The following is a 14,371-nucleotide window of genomic DNA, read 5'->3' as shown; positions in this document are numbered from 1 at the left end:
TTGTACGTAGATGTATTATTACGGTCAAGATGTCGACAGATACTTGGCACACCCTGCCCTGTTTTTCTTTCTGATTAAATACATGGATTAAGAGCATCAACCTTTGAGTGCCTCCTTAAAATTAAGTCTCATTTAGCGTAGCAGGACTTAATTCATTTTCTTTCGAAGTCTCTATAGCATTGCATTAAATTATCACAATAAAATAAAATAAAAAATCAAGGCTGCTACTTCTTTTTAGTGTAAGGCTTGCTAAGGCTTTTGTAGCAATTGGCTGTTTATCCCGGTTGCCAATTATGCATATATTATTGTTGTGTTTGTTATGTGGTGTTTTTAATTGCTGTTAACTGCTCAGAATCATGGATTTGGAATGGCCAGACAAAAATCAAGATAATAAATAATAGAGAAACTACCTGTGGAAGAAAGGCCCCCTCCTTTCTTGTACCCAACTTTGGCATAAATCCAGATAGTCCTCTACTTACAACCATAATTGAACCCAAAATTTCTGTTACTAAATGAAACATATATTAAGTGAATTTTGCCCCATCCTGTGGCTTTTCTTGTCACAATTGTTAAGTGAATCACTGCAGTTATTCATTTAGTAACCCAGATGTTAAGTGAGCGACTACAGGGATGCTGCCGTGTTGTAAGTGTGAAAAACAGTCTTACCTCCCTTTTTTCAGCATCATTGTAACTTCAAATGGTTACTAAATAACTGTTGTAATTCAAGGATTACCTGTATGTTCTTTCTTCTGATGGGTCATATGATATTTCCTTCATCACACCCACAGCCTATTAGAGAGACAGCCATAACAGTATTAGTGTCAAGGTAGCATTTCCCCCTTATTATTTTATACTCTCCAAGGGCAATCCTTGTCTGCTTTTTCCTTGGGAGAAATTCAGATGATTATACTAGTTTGAAGTAGACGCTACAGAGACAGAATAAGGATTAGCAGTAGGAATAGCAAATTTCTCATCAGGATAGGTTTCTGCTGATTCAGGGGTGGGCATTTCAAGTCATCGGTTGGGAAAGGCCCAATGATGGCTCGATTTACACGTATGCTTGAACCTGAAAAAGTTAGTTCGATGCCGCCCCCATACAACTTCATTCCTCATTTCATTTCTTCTCTTTTGCTTTCTTGCTTGCTTGTGCTTGGCTCCCTTAGCTTGAGGATGACATCGTTGTCAAGCAGAATTATTTCAGCACAATAAAAAATTTTGCACTTCAGTTGTCATCAGAAGACTGGATGATTCTAGAATTCTCTCAGCTGGGATTTATTGGTAAGAAAAAAAAACCTCTTACATAATTTTTAAAAAAGGAGAAGGATAGAAAAGCACATCAAAATCCGGGTAACCAATTTAACAGCCCCCCCCCCCACATACAAAAACAACTTTACAGTTCCTTTTGTAATATGAAAATATTAGTTGTAAAATTTCCTGTATCGTTCCTTACTAGATTATGTGTAGGTTAGCACCTAACATGTAACAAAACCCATGTGAAAGAAAATGAAATAATGTTGTAATTATGTCTGCAGTTCTTAAACACATTTTTAAAAATTGGAAAATAAGTCTGAAATGGACTTCAGTCATCTAAATAAGTTCATTTATAGATTGACAAGTGAAAAACTATGTTTTAAAAGTTTCTTAATGTTTTATTTCTGCCTCTATCAAGGCCAGCAATTCAATATTTGCTCCTGAATCCATATTTGAAGAGCGATTCTACTTTCATCATATGTTAGACTGATACAAGTTTTTGAAGATACTGGGTTTCTTTAAAAAAAGAGTATGACTTCTCTAATTCTTCACTAGTAGCATTACAATTTCTAGCATTTGCTATCCTATGTGCAACTAATATCCCTCTTTAAATTGAATAATGGAAACAAACGCCTAGTCTCCCATTCGGTAGAGGGGAGGGAGGGAGGAGTAATGACAAAAGTAGTGTTGCACCAAGGTGATGCAAACTTTCCCTTTTATGAGTGTTGGCAGAACTTTGGTCAAAATGGTATGTTGCTGCATTTGGCATTTGACAAAAAGGTGATTGCTGTAGGTGCCTTTGCTTTGACATCTGCTGAAGTGAATGCAACAGTTCTGGTGAATTGAGGAAGACCACGGGTGGGATTCAACCGGTGTTACTACTGGTTCAGTGACTACATTTTGCTGCGTGCATGTGTAAAAAAAAACATCAACTATGCCGCCCGGACAGCTGAAAAACGCTGCGTGCGGGTGCACAGCATTTGAAAGGCCTCTTTTTTCCTGCTTTTTCAACCTCAACTGTGCCACGGAAAGCAGCTGAGGTTGAAAAAGCAGGAAATAAAGGACAGGAAAGAGCCTGGGCGGGTGGGTGGGCCAAACAGCAGCAAACACAGAACCGTTTGGTGTCTGCTGCTCTTCAGAGCTACCGGTTCTATAGAATGGGACAGAACCGGTAGCATCCCACCCCTGGAGGACCACCTTCACCCAAGAAACCCTGCACAGACAGGGAATGCCTTAATCAGAATGCAAGACATATCATATGAATGTTCTGCAAGAAAAGTGTACATAAAACAGAAAATATAGATGATGGACACCCATTTTTATTTCTAAAGGGACAGTTTAGAGCAGGAGTGTCAAACTCGCAGCATCCCGGTAGCGTCAGGTGATGTATCTTGACTTTTCTCCCCTTTGCTAACCCGGGGTGGGCATGGCCAGCTTGTGACGCATCTGCAGGAAGTAAGTTTGACACCCCTGGTTTAGAGCATTAATTGCTAATAAATGAGAAGGTACAGAGAAATGAAATTTAACACATATTATTTTTAGTTTTATGTCTGAAAGTGAGTTCATCTTGATGCCCTTGTGTCTTCAGCCTTTCTTTGAACCTATTACCCTAAATTATTCTGCAAATGTATTTTATCTGATAGTGGTACATTGTATAAAAAGAACAACTTGCAATATTTTGCTGGTTCAGATTCTAAACATCAGATTTTTGGGTTCATACTCTTTAATAGAACACCATCCATTTAAAGCTCAAAATGCTAAATTATTGTTGATATGTGTTATTATTTACAGGTAAAATGTTCCAGTCTCCAGATATTACACTCATTGTAGAGTTCATACTTATGTTTTATAAAGAGAAACCAATTGACTGGCTCTTGGATCACATTCTTTGGGTGAAAGTGTGCAATCCGGAGAAAGATGCAGTAAGTTGATTTGAGAGTTTAATGTTTCTATGTGGCATGATTGTAAGAAAATATGTTAAGAAACCTAGTAATAGTTTTATAGCTCTTTTCTAAATTATAGCTTCTTTTAGCTAAACAACGTTTAGTGTATTATGAAATGTTTAAGAAGATATGATTAACGATCCAGACATTACCAGAAAGAAGCTGTGCAAAGCTATCAGATGGAGCATTTTGAAAAGCATGATTAATATAACTGAGGCACCCATCTTGAAATGTTAAAGAAGTATATTTTCTAGAAGGTTTGGCAAGACAGTTTCAAAAACTGTCTTTGACTGTGTGCATGTGCACACACAGACAGCAATTCTGAGACTGTCAGAAAAACAAGAGAGCTCTGTGTGCAAGTATCTGTAGTCACAACTATGAATATTTTGAAGCAATCATGCCAAACTTTGCAGACGACCTAAAGCAAAGAGAGAATGCTTTACTTATCCTAGCATCCTATATTTTCCAAAACACCCCTTTGCACAGCTCTACTATACATACACTGCAGAGGCCAAGTACTATAAAGACTGCATTATATCCTAAAAATATTTCAACTTCTCCAACTGTGCCCCAGCAGATATCATGCTTTCTCCAGGTGGCCAGCAGAGAACATCCTACCTAAAATTTGAACACCCATGGCCTGCTGTCTGGCAGGCCAAACAGATTGCTGGGGGAGGAGAGGCAGGGAATCTACCTGAATCTACTCAGGGATAAACATGCATTTGTGTGAACGTATTCCACCCCCTTTTTCAAAATGTAGACTTCCTTACTACAACCATGTTTCCTGGCCTATAGATTGAAAGTTGCAACTTTTGGAGCATTTAACCTGTGTTGAGGATGCCCAATTAATAGAATACTTTGCCTAGGGCAGAATCTATAGGAATAGGGGACGATGGTCCTTTCGTGACAAGTCATAAAAAGGCCATCGCTTCCCACCCCGATGTAACAGAAAAACTAGTCATTTGTTCTTATTCAGAGACTGGCCCAATTCTCATAATTGCAATAATAACCATGCTTTGCATGGGCTGGGTGATTCTCTTGAAAATGGTGTAGACTTGTCCCTACCCTCCAGGCAAAATAGACTTCTTTCATCTGTCTTTCATAGACAGGAAGAAATGTTGTTTGAAAAACTACTTCTTCATAGTGCTCCTCTTGTTGTGTCTTTAACAAGGCTGATAGATTAAAATTGACCTTGTGTGGAACTGTAGTTAGCTGCTACTGATACTGTTGAGGTGAGGGAAGGACAGATAATTCTTCTCGGCCTGATTCTCTTTGCCAGCCTTTGGGGATGTGCTGCTTCCCTTCTTCCTTCCCTTGCCTGCACTTTTGTAGGAAAGTGCTGTCTTGTGAGCAGTGGTAGCAAGGGGCTAGAAGCATCCAGCAGTCATTTTCCTGAAAATTCCATTTCTGCAAAATCAAGCCAGAATTCTTTTTAAATGATCCAGGAAGCAATTCAGACAAAGAAGCTGAAAGTAGAGGTAAAGGTAATTTAGAAACCCCACAGAACTTCTTCATTGCAAAGAGTAAAAGAGTTTCTTCTGCAATGTGAGGCATGCACATATAAGGGATGCAATTGCCCTTATGTTAAACTAAAGTGCTAGAGACTTCCATTAAATTCACACTATATTTTCTTAGGCGTAGTACCAAAGTGATTTGCCATTGTCCTTCTATTGGGTTGCTTTTTAACCCAAAGTAACTATGCTCAACTGTCAAACATAGGCAGTGTGGTGAAGGCATGGAAACCAGGGAGTGGCTTTTGAAAGACTGCAAAGTTCACGTGCAGAAATGTTGGCTTGGCTAGAACCTATGTCTTATAATGAATTTTATTTCTTGGCATTTGAAATGAAATGATTTATCTGATGATAGAGAAATGAAATGTGGAAGCAAATCATATACAAATATAACAGTATATCAATATGAGAAAATCAATGAAAGGAAAAAGACAACAAAGGACAAAAGTAACTTATACTAAAATCAGAAATATGAATTGCTTTGTCCAATTATAGTTTTCAAACCAAATCATAACAAGAAGAATGATGACTAATACATTATTAGGCATGACACTTTTATTTTTTTATTTTTTAAGGGCATTTCAAATAACAGATATTGCAGATTGCAAAAGTAAAAGCTGCAGTTGGAAAATATATTTTTCTCAGAATTGGCATTTAGAGATCCTAGCAGCTATGAGAGATGAATGTTCATTACTTCCTTTATAATTACTAAAGTTCTAATGACTGAATTTTTGTAGTGGTGGGAATATGTTATTTTATTCTGAATGAAATCATGTCTGCTGAATAAAAACAAGATAAGAATGCAATAAATCAAGGGTCTCCAACCATGGCAACTTTAAGACTTGTGGACTTCAACTCCCAGAGTTAGCAAAGTTGGCTGAGTAACTCTGGGAGTTCAAGTCCACAAGTCTTAAAGTTGCCAAGGTTGGAGACTCCTGCAATAAATGATCCAGATAGCCAGTTTTTAAGCCATGTATAATGATGATGTGTCTTATGCTAAAAGTTTTTTCCACCATTTTGTTAAAGAAACATTGTGATCGCCAGAAGTCAAATCTCAGAATACGGTTCAGGCCTTCGCTTTTTCAGCATGTGGGCCTACACTCTTCCCTAGAAGGAAAGATTCAAAAACTCACAGTGAGTACTGATAGAAAGCAACATATACTTACACCAATTTTGGGAAATATGTTCATTAATCAACCTTAATTAAGAACTACTTATTTTTTAAATATATATTTCTTAACTATATGCTATATTTAAATACAACTGCCACAATATCTGAGTATAATTCAGTCATTAAGTGAGACATCAGATGACTATGACTTTACTTCCTCATTGTCCATTAACTCTGTCACAAGTCAGTTAGGAAACATGGATGTTTGTTTGTGTGGTTCTTGTGCTTGCAGGCACTTGACAAGTGGCTGTAAGTGCTAATAGGTTGCTAGACATCCAGATCATGATCACATGATTGCATCTAGTAATCCCTAAAAGTCACCACAAGTTAGTCCTTTCCTTCCTTCCTTCCTTCCTTCCTTCCTTCCTTCCTTCCTTCCCTCCCTCCCTCCCTCCCTCCCTCCCTCCCTGCTTTCTGGCAGTCCTGGTCAAATCAGCGATTTGATTTATACTGATCAGTTGATAATTATGTTAGAGTAGTTGTTAACAAGAATCTGTTTGCATATCTGAACTAGAGATCATAGTACTTGGGTATGGGGTCATGATGGGGAGATGATGATATTTCAAATTGCCCCTTTTAGGTGAGAATAGTTCAGAAACTTTTCCAATGCCATGGTCATTCTAGTTGACCATTTTATATATCCTGAGTATTGTACAACATGCAATGGGTCCAACAGACAGGGAACATCTGTCAGTTGTATCTAAATGAAAAGAAAGTGTCATTTGTAGATGATCACAGTCAGAAGCACCAACTGTTGTATAGTCTCTTAGGAAATTCACAAGTCCTCAAGCAAGGGCTATACCATCTATTGTGCTCAAATTGAGGCTAGACCAAAATGTAAGTTCCTCTAGTCTGTCCCTAGGGACACCACCATTTAGGGCAGTAGTCGCCAACTGGTGGGCCGTGGCCCACTGGTGGTCCATGAGAAAATTTTGGTGGGCCACAGAGAAATGTCACCTGCAGAGCACCCCCCCCCCCCCAAAGCAATTAATCCAGGCTGCACAGAAACACAAGGCTGCGCTGCCCACATGGCCCGCAGGAACCCTTCCTGTCCACTCACTCCTTACCGGGAAAACTTGCCTGCTAGTTGCTATTTTTCCTTTTTCCCCCCCTGACCATCAGCTGTTCTGCTGTACTAGGAGATTTAGATTAGCTAGAAAGCAGGAAATGGTTGCATTTCTTGCTTTCTGGCTAGTCTTTAGATCTTCGGCTCTGCACAGCCGAATCTCCCTTAGAACTGAAGGTTCTATTATTCCGTGCAGACTCACGGCAAGCAAATTTTATGTGACAGACTCAGGTTGACAATGGCAGATAGATAGATCACTGAATGATTCTGTGAGCAACTCAATCTGCCTGCCTGCTTTGCCTGCTTTGGGGTAAAAGTTGCTCTTTTTTAAAATAAAAAATTCAATATTTACATACATAGTGTGTTGTGAGTTAATTTTGTGAATTTGCTTGCAAGCAAATTTTATGTGACAGACTGAACTAGCTGATGGCAGATAGATAGATCTCTGAATGTACCTGTGATTCTGTGAGCAACTCAATCTGCCTGCCTGCTTTGCCTGATTTTGGGGAAAAGTTGCTCTTTTTTTAATAAAAAAAAATTCAATATTTATATAAATATTTATAATATTTACATACAAGCCATGCCCAGCCAGTCACATGACCACATCCAAGCCACACCCACAACTTAGGCCATGCCCACAGAACCGGTTAGTGATCCCTGGGATTTAAAATTATGAGTTTGGTGGTCCCTGAGGTCCAAAAGGTTGGTGACCCCTGATTTAGGGCATGTAAACTGAGGTTGCTAAAGCATTTTGCAAGACAAAAACCTGTGAAGTTAGATATTGGACCTTTGGATTGGTGGCTGTCCAGCAGTGGAGGCAAATAAACCTCTGGAGGATATTTATGCTTGAATAGCAATAGCAATAGCAGTTAGACCTATATATAGCTTCACAATGCTTTACAGCCCTCTCTAAACAGTTTACAGAGTCAGCATATTGCTCCCTATAATCTGGGTCCTTGGAAGGCTGAGTCAACCTTGAGCTGATGAGAATCGAACTGCTGAACTGCTGGCAGTTGGCAGTTAGCAGAATTAGCCTACAGTACTGCATTCTAACCACTGCGCCACCACAGCTCTAAAGGGCCTAATCATTGTGGCCAAATCTTGCATTAAAATCTCCTCCTATAATAATTATTATTAAATTTATATTTTCTTGCCATCTCTTGATTGCTTTCATGATAGTACAGATAGTCCTTGACTTACAACTGCAACTGGGGTCGGAATTTCTATGCCTAAGTTGTACGAGTCACACCTGATTTTATAACCATGGTTGTTAATGAGTCCTTGCGGTTATTAAGTGAATCATTAAGTTAATCTGGCTTCCCCTATTAACGTTGTTTGGAAACCAGCTGGAAAGATTGCAAATGGCAATCACCTAACCCCAGGACACTGAAGCTGTTATAAATGCCAGTCCCTGTTGTCAAGTGCCTGCATTGCGATCATGTGACCATCATCGTGGTGTGATGATTGTAAATGTGAGAATTTGTTTCAAATCACTTTTTTCAGTGCCATTGGAATTTCAAACCAAATTCATAACCAAGTGGTTGTAAGTCTAGAATTACCTGCAGGTGTAGGAGGTTGTTTCTCATGCAATAAATGAAATATTGCTAACTGTAATGTTCCATAGATTAAAAGGGAAAACAGTTTAAAAACAAAAATAAGATAAACAAAGCTTTAAAATGGGAAAGTTATAAACAGGACCAAGGAGTGTCTGTAAGAAGATGCTGTCATGTCACCGTGACCTCCTCCAGATTTTCCTATAAGTTATGGGACAAAACGTTGCCAGGTGCAGTGTTTAGGGGAACTTTTCACTACAATTTTGTCTAAGTGAAATATGTCAGTAAAATTGTTACAAATGATTTTTATCAAGAAAAATTTAATAACCTTGAAAAGCACAGGAAATCTATTTATTGCCCTACCATCTATACTTCGTTGTTATTGTTGTTCCCCACTTAACATTATATCTTGTCTTTTTTTATATAGGATAAAGACTTCTTGAAACCATTATTGCATAAAATTCATGTGAATCCACCAGCAGAGGTTTCTACAACGTTAAAAGTCTATCAGGGGCATGCTCTTGAAAAAGCCTACATGGGTGAAGACTTTTTTTGGGCTATCACACCAGTTGCTGGAGATTATATCTTGTTTAAATTTGACAAGCCAGCTAATCTAGAAAGGTAACTGTTTTATTTTCATTTTAATATGAAACATTTCCTGAGCTGAAGGGGTTAATATCTCCTGGTAGTAAATTAAACAGTGAAGACACTACACCAGAGGTCCCCGAATTTGGCAACTTTAAGACTTGTGGACTTCAACTCAGAGAATTCTCCAGCCAGCTATGCTTAAAGTTGCCAAGTTTGGGGACCCCTACACTACACGTAGTCCTTGACCACAAGTGAGACTCAAATGTCCTTTGCTAAGCAAGGCAGTTAAGTGAGCTGTGCTTCATCCAATTATTCTGTTATGGTCTTTTTGCCACAGTAAATCAGTGGTGGGATTCAAATTTCTTTACTACCGGTTCTGTGGGCGTGGCTTGGTGGGCGTGGCAGGGGGAGGATACTGTAAAATCTCCAATCAGAGGTGATATTTGCCAGTTCTCCGAACTACTCAAAATTTCCACTATTGGTTCTCCCGAGCTGGTCAGAACCTGCTGAATAGCACCTCTGCCACAGTTGTTAAGCGACTCGCTGGAGCTGGTAAGTCAATCATGCAGTTGTTAAGTAGGGGTTGCCACAAAGAAGAGGGAAACTAATCAAGGAGAGAAGCAACCTAGAACTGAGAAGAATTTTCCTGACAGAACAATTAATCAGGGGAACAATTTGCCTCCAGAAGTTGTGAATTCTCTCCAACACTGGACATTTTTTAAAAAAATATTCGGATAACCACTTGTTGGAAATGGTGTAGGTTTTCCCGGTAAGCAGGAGGTTGGACTAGAAGACCCCTGAGGTCCCTTCCAACTCTGTTATTCTATTCTATTCTTTTCTATTTTCTATTTCATTTCTGCTTTCCCCATTGACTTTTCTTCTTGGAAGCCTGCTGGGAAGGCTGCAAATAATGATCACTTGACCCTGGGACGGAGACACACACACACACACACACACACACACACACACACACACAAACACACAGACACACATATATTAGTGCGCTGGAGTTTCAATCCACTCCCCCAGATTTTTTCATGTCATGCCCTCTCTCCAGAGACCCAGTTAAATGTAATCTCATGGAAACAGCTATCCAACACCTACTGGACATACGAGCCATCCAGCCAATAGCAACCAACCAACGAGGGCGAGGTTTCTATTCACATCTTTTTGTTGCTCCCAAAAGTTCGGGGGTGGTGGTGGAGAGCAATATTGGATCTGAAACATCTCAGCCGTTTCTTAGTATATTGCAAGTTTAAAATGCACTCCCTGCAATCTATCTTACTTGGCATCAGAAAGGGTGACGTCCTCATGTCCATAGGCCTGACAGAGGCATACCTGCATATTGCTATTCAGCCTTCCCACTATAAATTTCTGAGATTTTGTTATAATAACCACCATTTTGAATATGTGGCCCTTCTTTTCGGATTAGCTTCTGCCCCTAGGACCTTCACGAAGGTTCTCGCAGTGCTAGCTGCTCATCTCCATGATATCCCCGTACGACTCCAGTGTTATCTTGATGACATCTTGATTTTGTCATCTTCCGCTCATCAGGCAGTCAAAGATACGCAGAACACATTACAATCCCTACAACAACACGGATTCTCAATAAATTGGAAAAGGAGTCATTTAACATCATCGACTCAGTTAACCCATCTGGAGGCAGTCATAGATACGGTGGAAGGCAAAGTTTACCTGTCACCAGATAGACTAAATAGCGTTCAGCAATTAGTTAAGGCTTGATGTGAGGCGAGTATTGCAAATATATATCAACCGCACAGCGGCTTTCAGAAAAACGGAAGCCTTATTTGTGTCTTTTCAGCCCAACACTCAGGGATGCAAGGTCTTACCTTCTACAATAGGCTGTTGGATACGGGCCACGATAGCGAAAATGTATCAGACTCAAGGTGCCCAGGGGCATAACAGCTCATTCAACAAGGAGCGCTGCAACATCAGCAGCGTGGGCCACACAGGCACCAATAACTGAAATTTGTCAAGCTGCAACCTGGGCCTCTCCATCACCATTTATTAGGCATTATAAAATAGATGTTTGCATCCGCTGAGGCCTCCTTTGGCAGAAGAGTTCTGCAACGAGTCCACAGGGACCAGGAGGAGATTCCAGGCCAGATGGAGTCCCTCCCGTAGGACAGGCCAAGCTTTGGTATATCCCACTACTGGATGCTCTGAACAGCTCATGGGAGAAAGGGCGTTGGTACTTACCTGACATGCCCGTTCTCTTTGAGCTGTGAAGAGCATCCAGCCCCACCCTTTTTTTCCATCTGTTGGGGTCCTGTTTTGGCCAACGAGTTGTTAGGGCATTGAGGATGAGGGCGGTTATGTCTCTCGTCTTCGCCAAAACTGGGGAATGCTGGGGAGGAGGACCGTGGAGGAGGAGGAGCATTCCATGAATTAAACCCAGCCTAGACATGTGGAGACTGAAGCACCTCTCACTACTGGATGCTCTTCACAGCTCAAAGAGAACGGGCGTGTCAGGTAAGTACCAATGCCCTTTCTGAAAATTGTCAGATAACCATTTTGTTACTCTGATGTCATCTAAACTAGTGGTTGCCAACCGGTAGTCCACGGACCACCAGAAATTTTGGTGGGCTGCAGAGAAATCTCACCCACAGAGCCCCCCCCCCCCAAGCAATTAATCCAGGCTGCACAGGAACGCAAGGCTGCGCCGCCCACATGGCCTGTGGGAACCGACCCTGCCCACTCACTCCTTACCTGGCAAACTTGCCTGCTAAATTGCTATTTTTTTCTTTTTCTGATCATCAGCTGTTCTGCTGTGCCGGGAAATTTAGATTAGCCATGAAGCAGGAAAACGATGGATTTCTTGCTTCCTAGCTAACCTTTAGATCTTCGGCTCCGAACCTTCCTTAGGACTGAAGCAGTACAGACTCAGCTAGCCAATGGCAGAAACACAGATCTCTAAGTAAATCTGTAATTCTGTGAGCCACTCAATCTGCCTGCCTGCTTTGCCTGATTTTGGGTAAAAGTTGCTCTTTTTTTAAAATAAAAAATTCAATATTTATATATATGGTGTGTGGTGAGGTAATTTTGTGAGTTTGCTTGCTAGCAAATGTTATGAGTTTGCTTGCAAGCAAATTTTATGTGACAGACTCAGCTAGCCAATGGCAGAGAGATAGATCTCTAAATGAATCTGTGATTCCGTTAGCAACTCAATCTGCCTGCCTGCTTTGCCTGATTTTGGGTAAAAGTTGCTCTTTTTTAAATAAAAAAAATCAATTTTTATTTAAATATTTATAATATTTACATACAAGCCATGCCCAGCCAGTCAAGCCTACCAAGCCACACCCACAAATTTGGCCATGCCCACAGAACCGATTGTTAAGAAATTTGAATCCCACTTCTGTCTTTGTGTGTGTGTGTGAGAGAGAGGGGGGGAGGGAGAGAGGGAGATTAGATCAGATCTCTCTCTCTCCCTCTCCCACCAAGATCAGCAAGCACCATCAGTCAAAATTCATATTAGTGGTCCCAGGAATTTAACATTGAGTTTGGTGGTCCCTGAGGTCCAAAGGGACCCCTGATCTAAACTAAGTTTGAGTTACAAAATCATTCTTCATGTTCTTTATATGAAACCTCATGAATGCCAAAATAGCCTTTAATTAGATTCTCAGCAAAGAGACAGAGCAAAATGTCTCCTGTGCTTGTATTGTTATAATGGAAATTCTGCTGGTTATCTTGTTCACGTATTTGAAAAAGTTCATAATGAATTGTTTGCAAGATCAGTTTTGAACATTATGTTTTGTTCTTCATTCTTGGTAGCAATTCTTTGCATATTACCTAGAAGTAAACTCTCAATAGATAGAAATGGAGCTCTATGGGTGATTTGTGATTGTTTTTTCTATTTGTTTTGCTTTATTGTTTTTCATGATATAGATTCCTGTTCCATAGTGGCAATCCAGAACATCCAGGGGATATATTGGTCAATACAACTGTGGAAGTATTACCTCTTAGGGTATGATAATAAAGTCTACTACTTCTTCCTTTCTATGAGTATAACAGTTATACAAATAGTTAGCAACCACAATTGGGACCAGAACTCAATTGCTAAATGGTGCTAAGTTGGAAAATCATGTTACTACAACTGTGCTTATCATTTTATTTCAGCTTTCCTTTTCTCCTACTCCTAAGCTGAATGCTTACCGCAACACTGTATAATTAGCAAGAATTAATGTTTGTATTACATTCACTGTAGAGGAAGGGATTACAAGAGAGTAAGCAGGACCACTCCTTTATTAATACTGGGGATTACACTGGCTGTTTGCCTTGCATGCTCAAGGCTGAGAATTTATAAATAATAACTTCCTGCAATAATGTAGTTATCAGCATTTCTTTTTATCCCACTCTTAAAAAAATAAGCCTGGACTCCATGTACCTTATTCTGTAACTATAATAACTGAAGACATTCCCTACCCATGCCCCCATTCCCAGAACAATAAATATTTATAGACCATCACAATAAACTTGACTTTTGTTGCTGAACTAAAGTTTCCTGTATCTCTTTCAGCACAGGCCATGCTGCACGTTTTGTAATTCAGCCACAGCTGAAAGATGATAGGTTTTCCATCTTTCTTCAGAATGCTGATCAATGGTAGAACCAAGGAGGGAAGGTGTATTGGACTTGCAGGACTTGCAGATGATTAAACATAAAATTTAAATTATCCACTTGTAAATTATTAACTTGTAAAACTTCAATTCTCTATTGTCTTGGGGCTTATTTATTAGTAAATATCTTTAGTATTGGACTACAACTTTTTTATAGGTCTCAAAGAGGAATATAAACTGAATATAAATGCCATTATTAAAAATTCCAAAGATAGGTCAGAGAAAGGGAAAAATCACATCATGCATGTTATGTTAAAATAAGCTGTATATATGGAAATAAAAGGATGCAGCATATCATTATCTTTTAAGAATATTTTTTCACTTCCTGGTATCAACCAACCATGGCCTTTTCAGGAAGGGCCCAGTCCAGTCTTGTTGGCTTCCAGGGTATAATGAAATGGGGATGGGGGAAAGAATTGTGAATTTGTTATTCATTAGCATATTAGTATTTATTAAACAATTAATTAAATCCTTTATCAGTTTGATGATAATATTTTATATCTCATTTTTCAGAATAAAGAGCTGGTCTTAAGCAAAGAAACCAAAGAGAAACGGTTAGAAGATGGTTATTTCAGAATAGGTAACCAAATAATACTACAGTTCTGTTTTATAGACATTTCAATACAAAATCTAAGTAACTCACGTTATGACTC

General features: G+C 39.5%; 1 protein-coding gene across 4 annotated transcripts in view; it reads left to right on the top strand.

The window, feature by feature from the left end:
* The window catches only part of MGAT4A (alpha-1,3-mannosyl-glycoprotein 4-beta-N-acetylglucosaminyltransferase A), a 77,403-nt gene that overhangs the window by 55,770 nt on the left and 7,262 nt on the right, over positions 1-14,371 (top strand). For all 4 annotated transcript variants that reach the window (XM_087938460.1, XM_026707531.2, XM_087938461.1 and 1 more), the window contains exons 9-14: positions 1,164-1,278; positions 3,043-3,173; positions 5,732-5,839; positions 8,923-9,116; positions 12,990-13,068; positions 14,232-14,298. In XM_087938460.1, the coding sequence (XP_087794586.1) occupies positions 1,164-1,278; positions 3,043-3,173; positions 5,732-5,839; positions 8,923-9,116; positions 12,990-13,068; positions 14,232-14,298 (694 nt within the window). The remainder of the gene's footprint in view (positions 1-1,163; positions 1,279-3,042; positions 3,174-5,731; positions 5,840-8,922; positions 9,117-12,989; positions 13,069-14,231; positions 14,299-14,371) is intronic.

This window comes from Pseudonaja textilis, chromosome 8 (assembly GCF_049901715.1).
Source record: "Pseudonaja textilis isolate UNSWEBS1 chromosome 8, rPseTex1.2, whole genome shotgun sequence".
In the NCBI taxonomy this organism is placed as follows: domain Eukaryota; kingdom Metazoa; phylum Chordata; class Lepidosauria; order Squamata; family Elapidae; genus Pseudonaja; species Pseudonaja textilis.
Note: the sequence above shows the minus strand (reverse complement) of the source record. Positions and strands in the feature narration are given on the sequence as shown.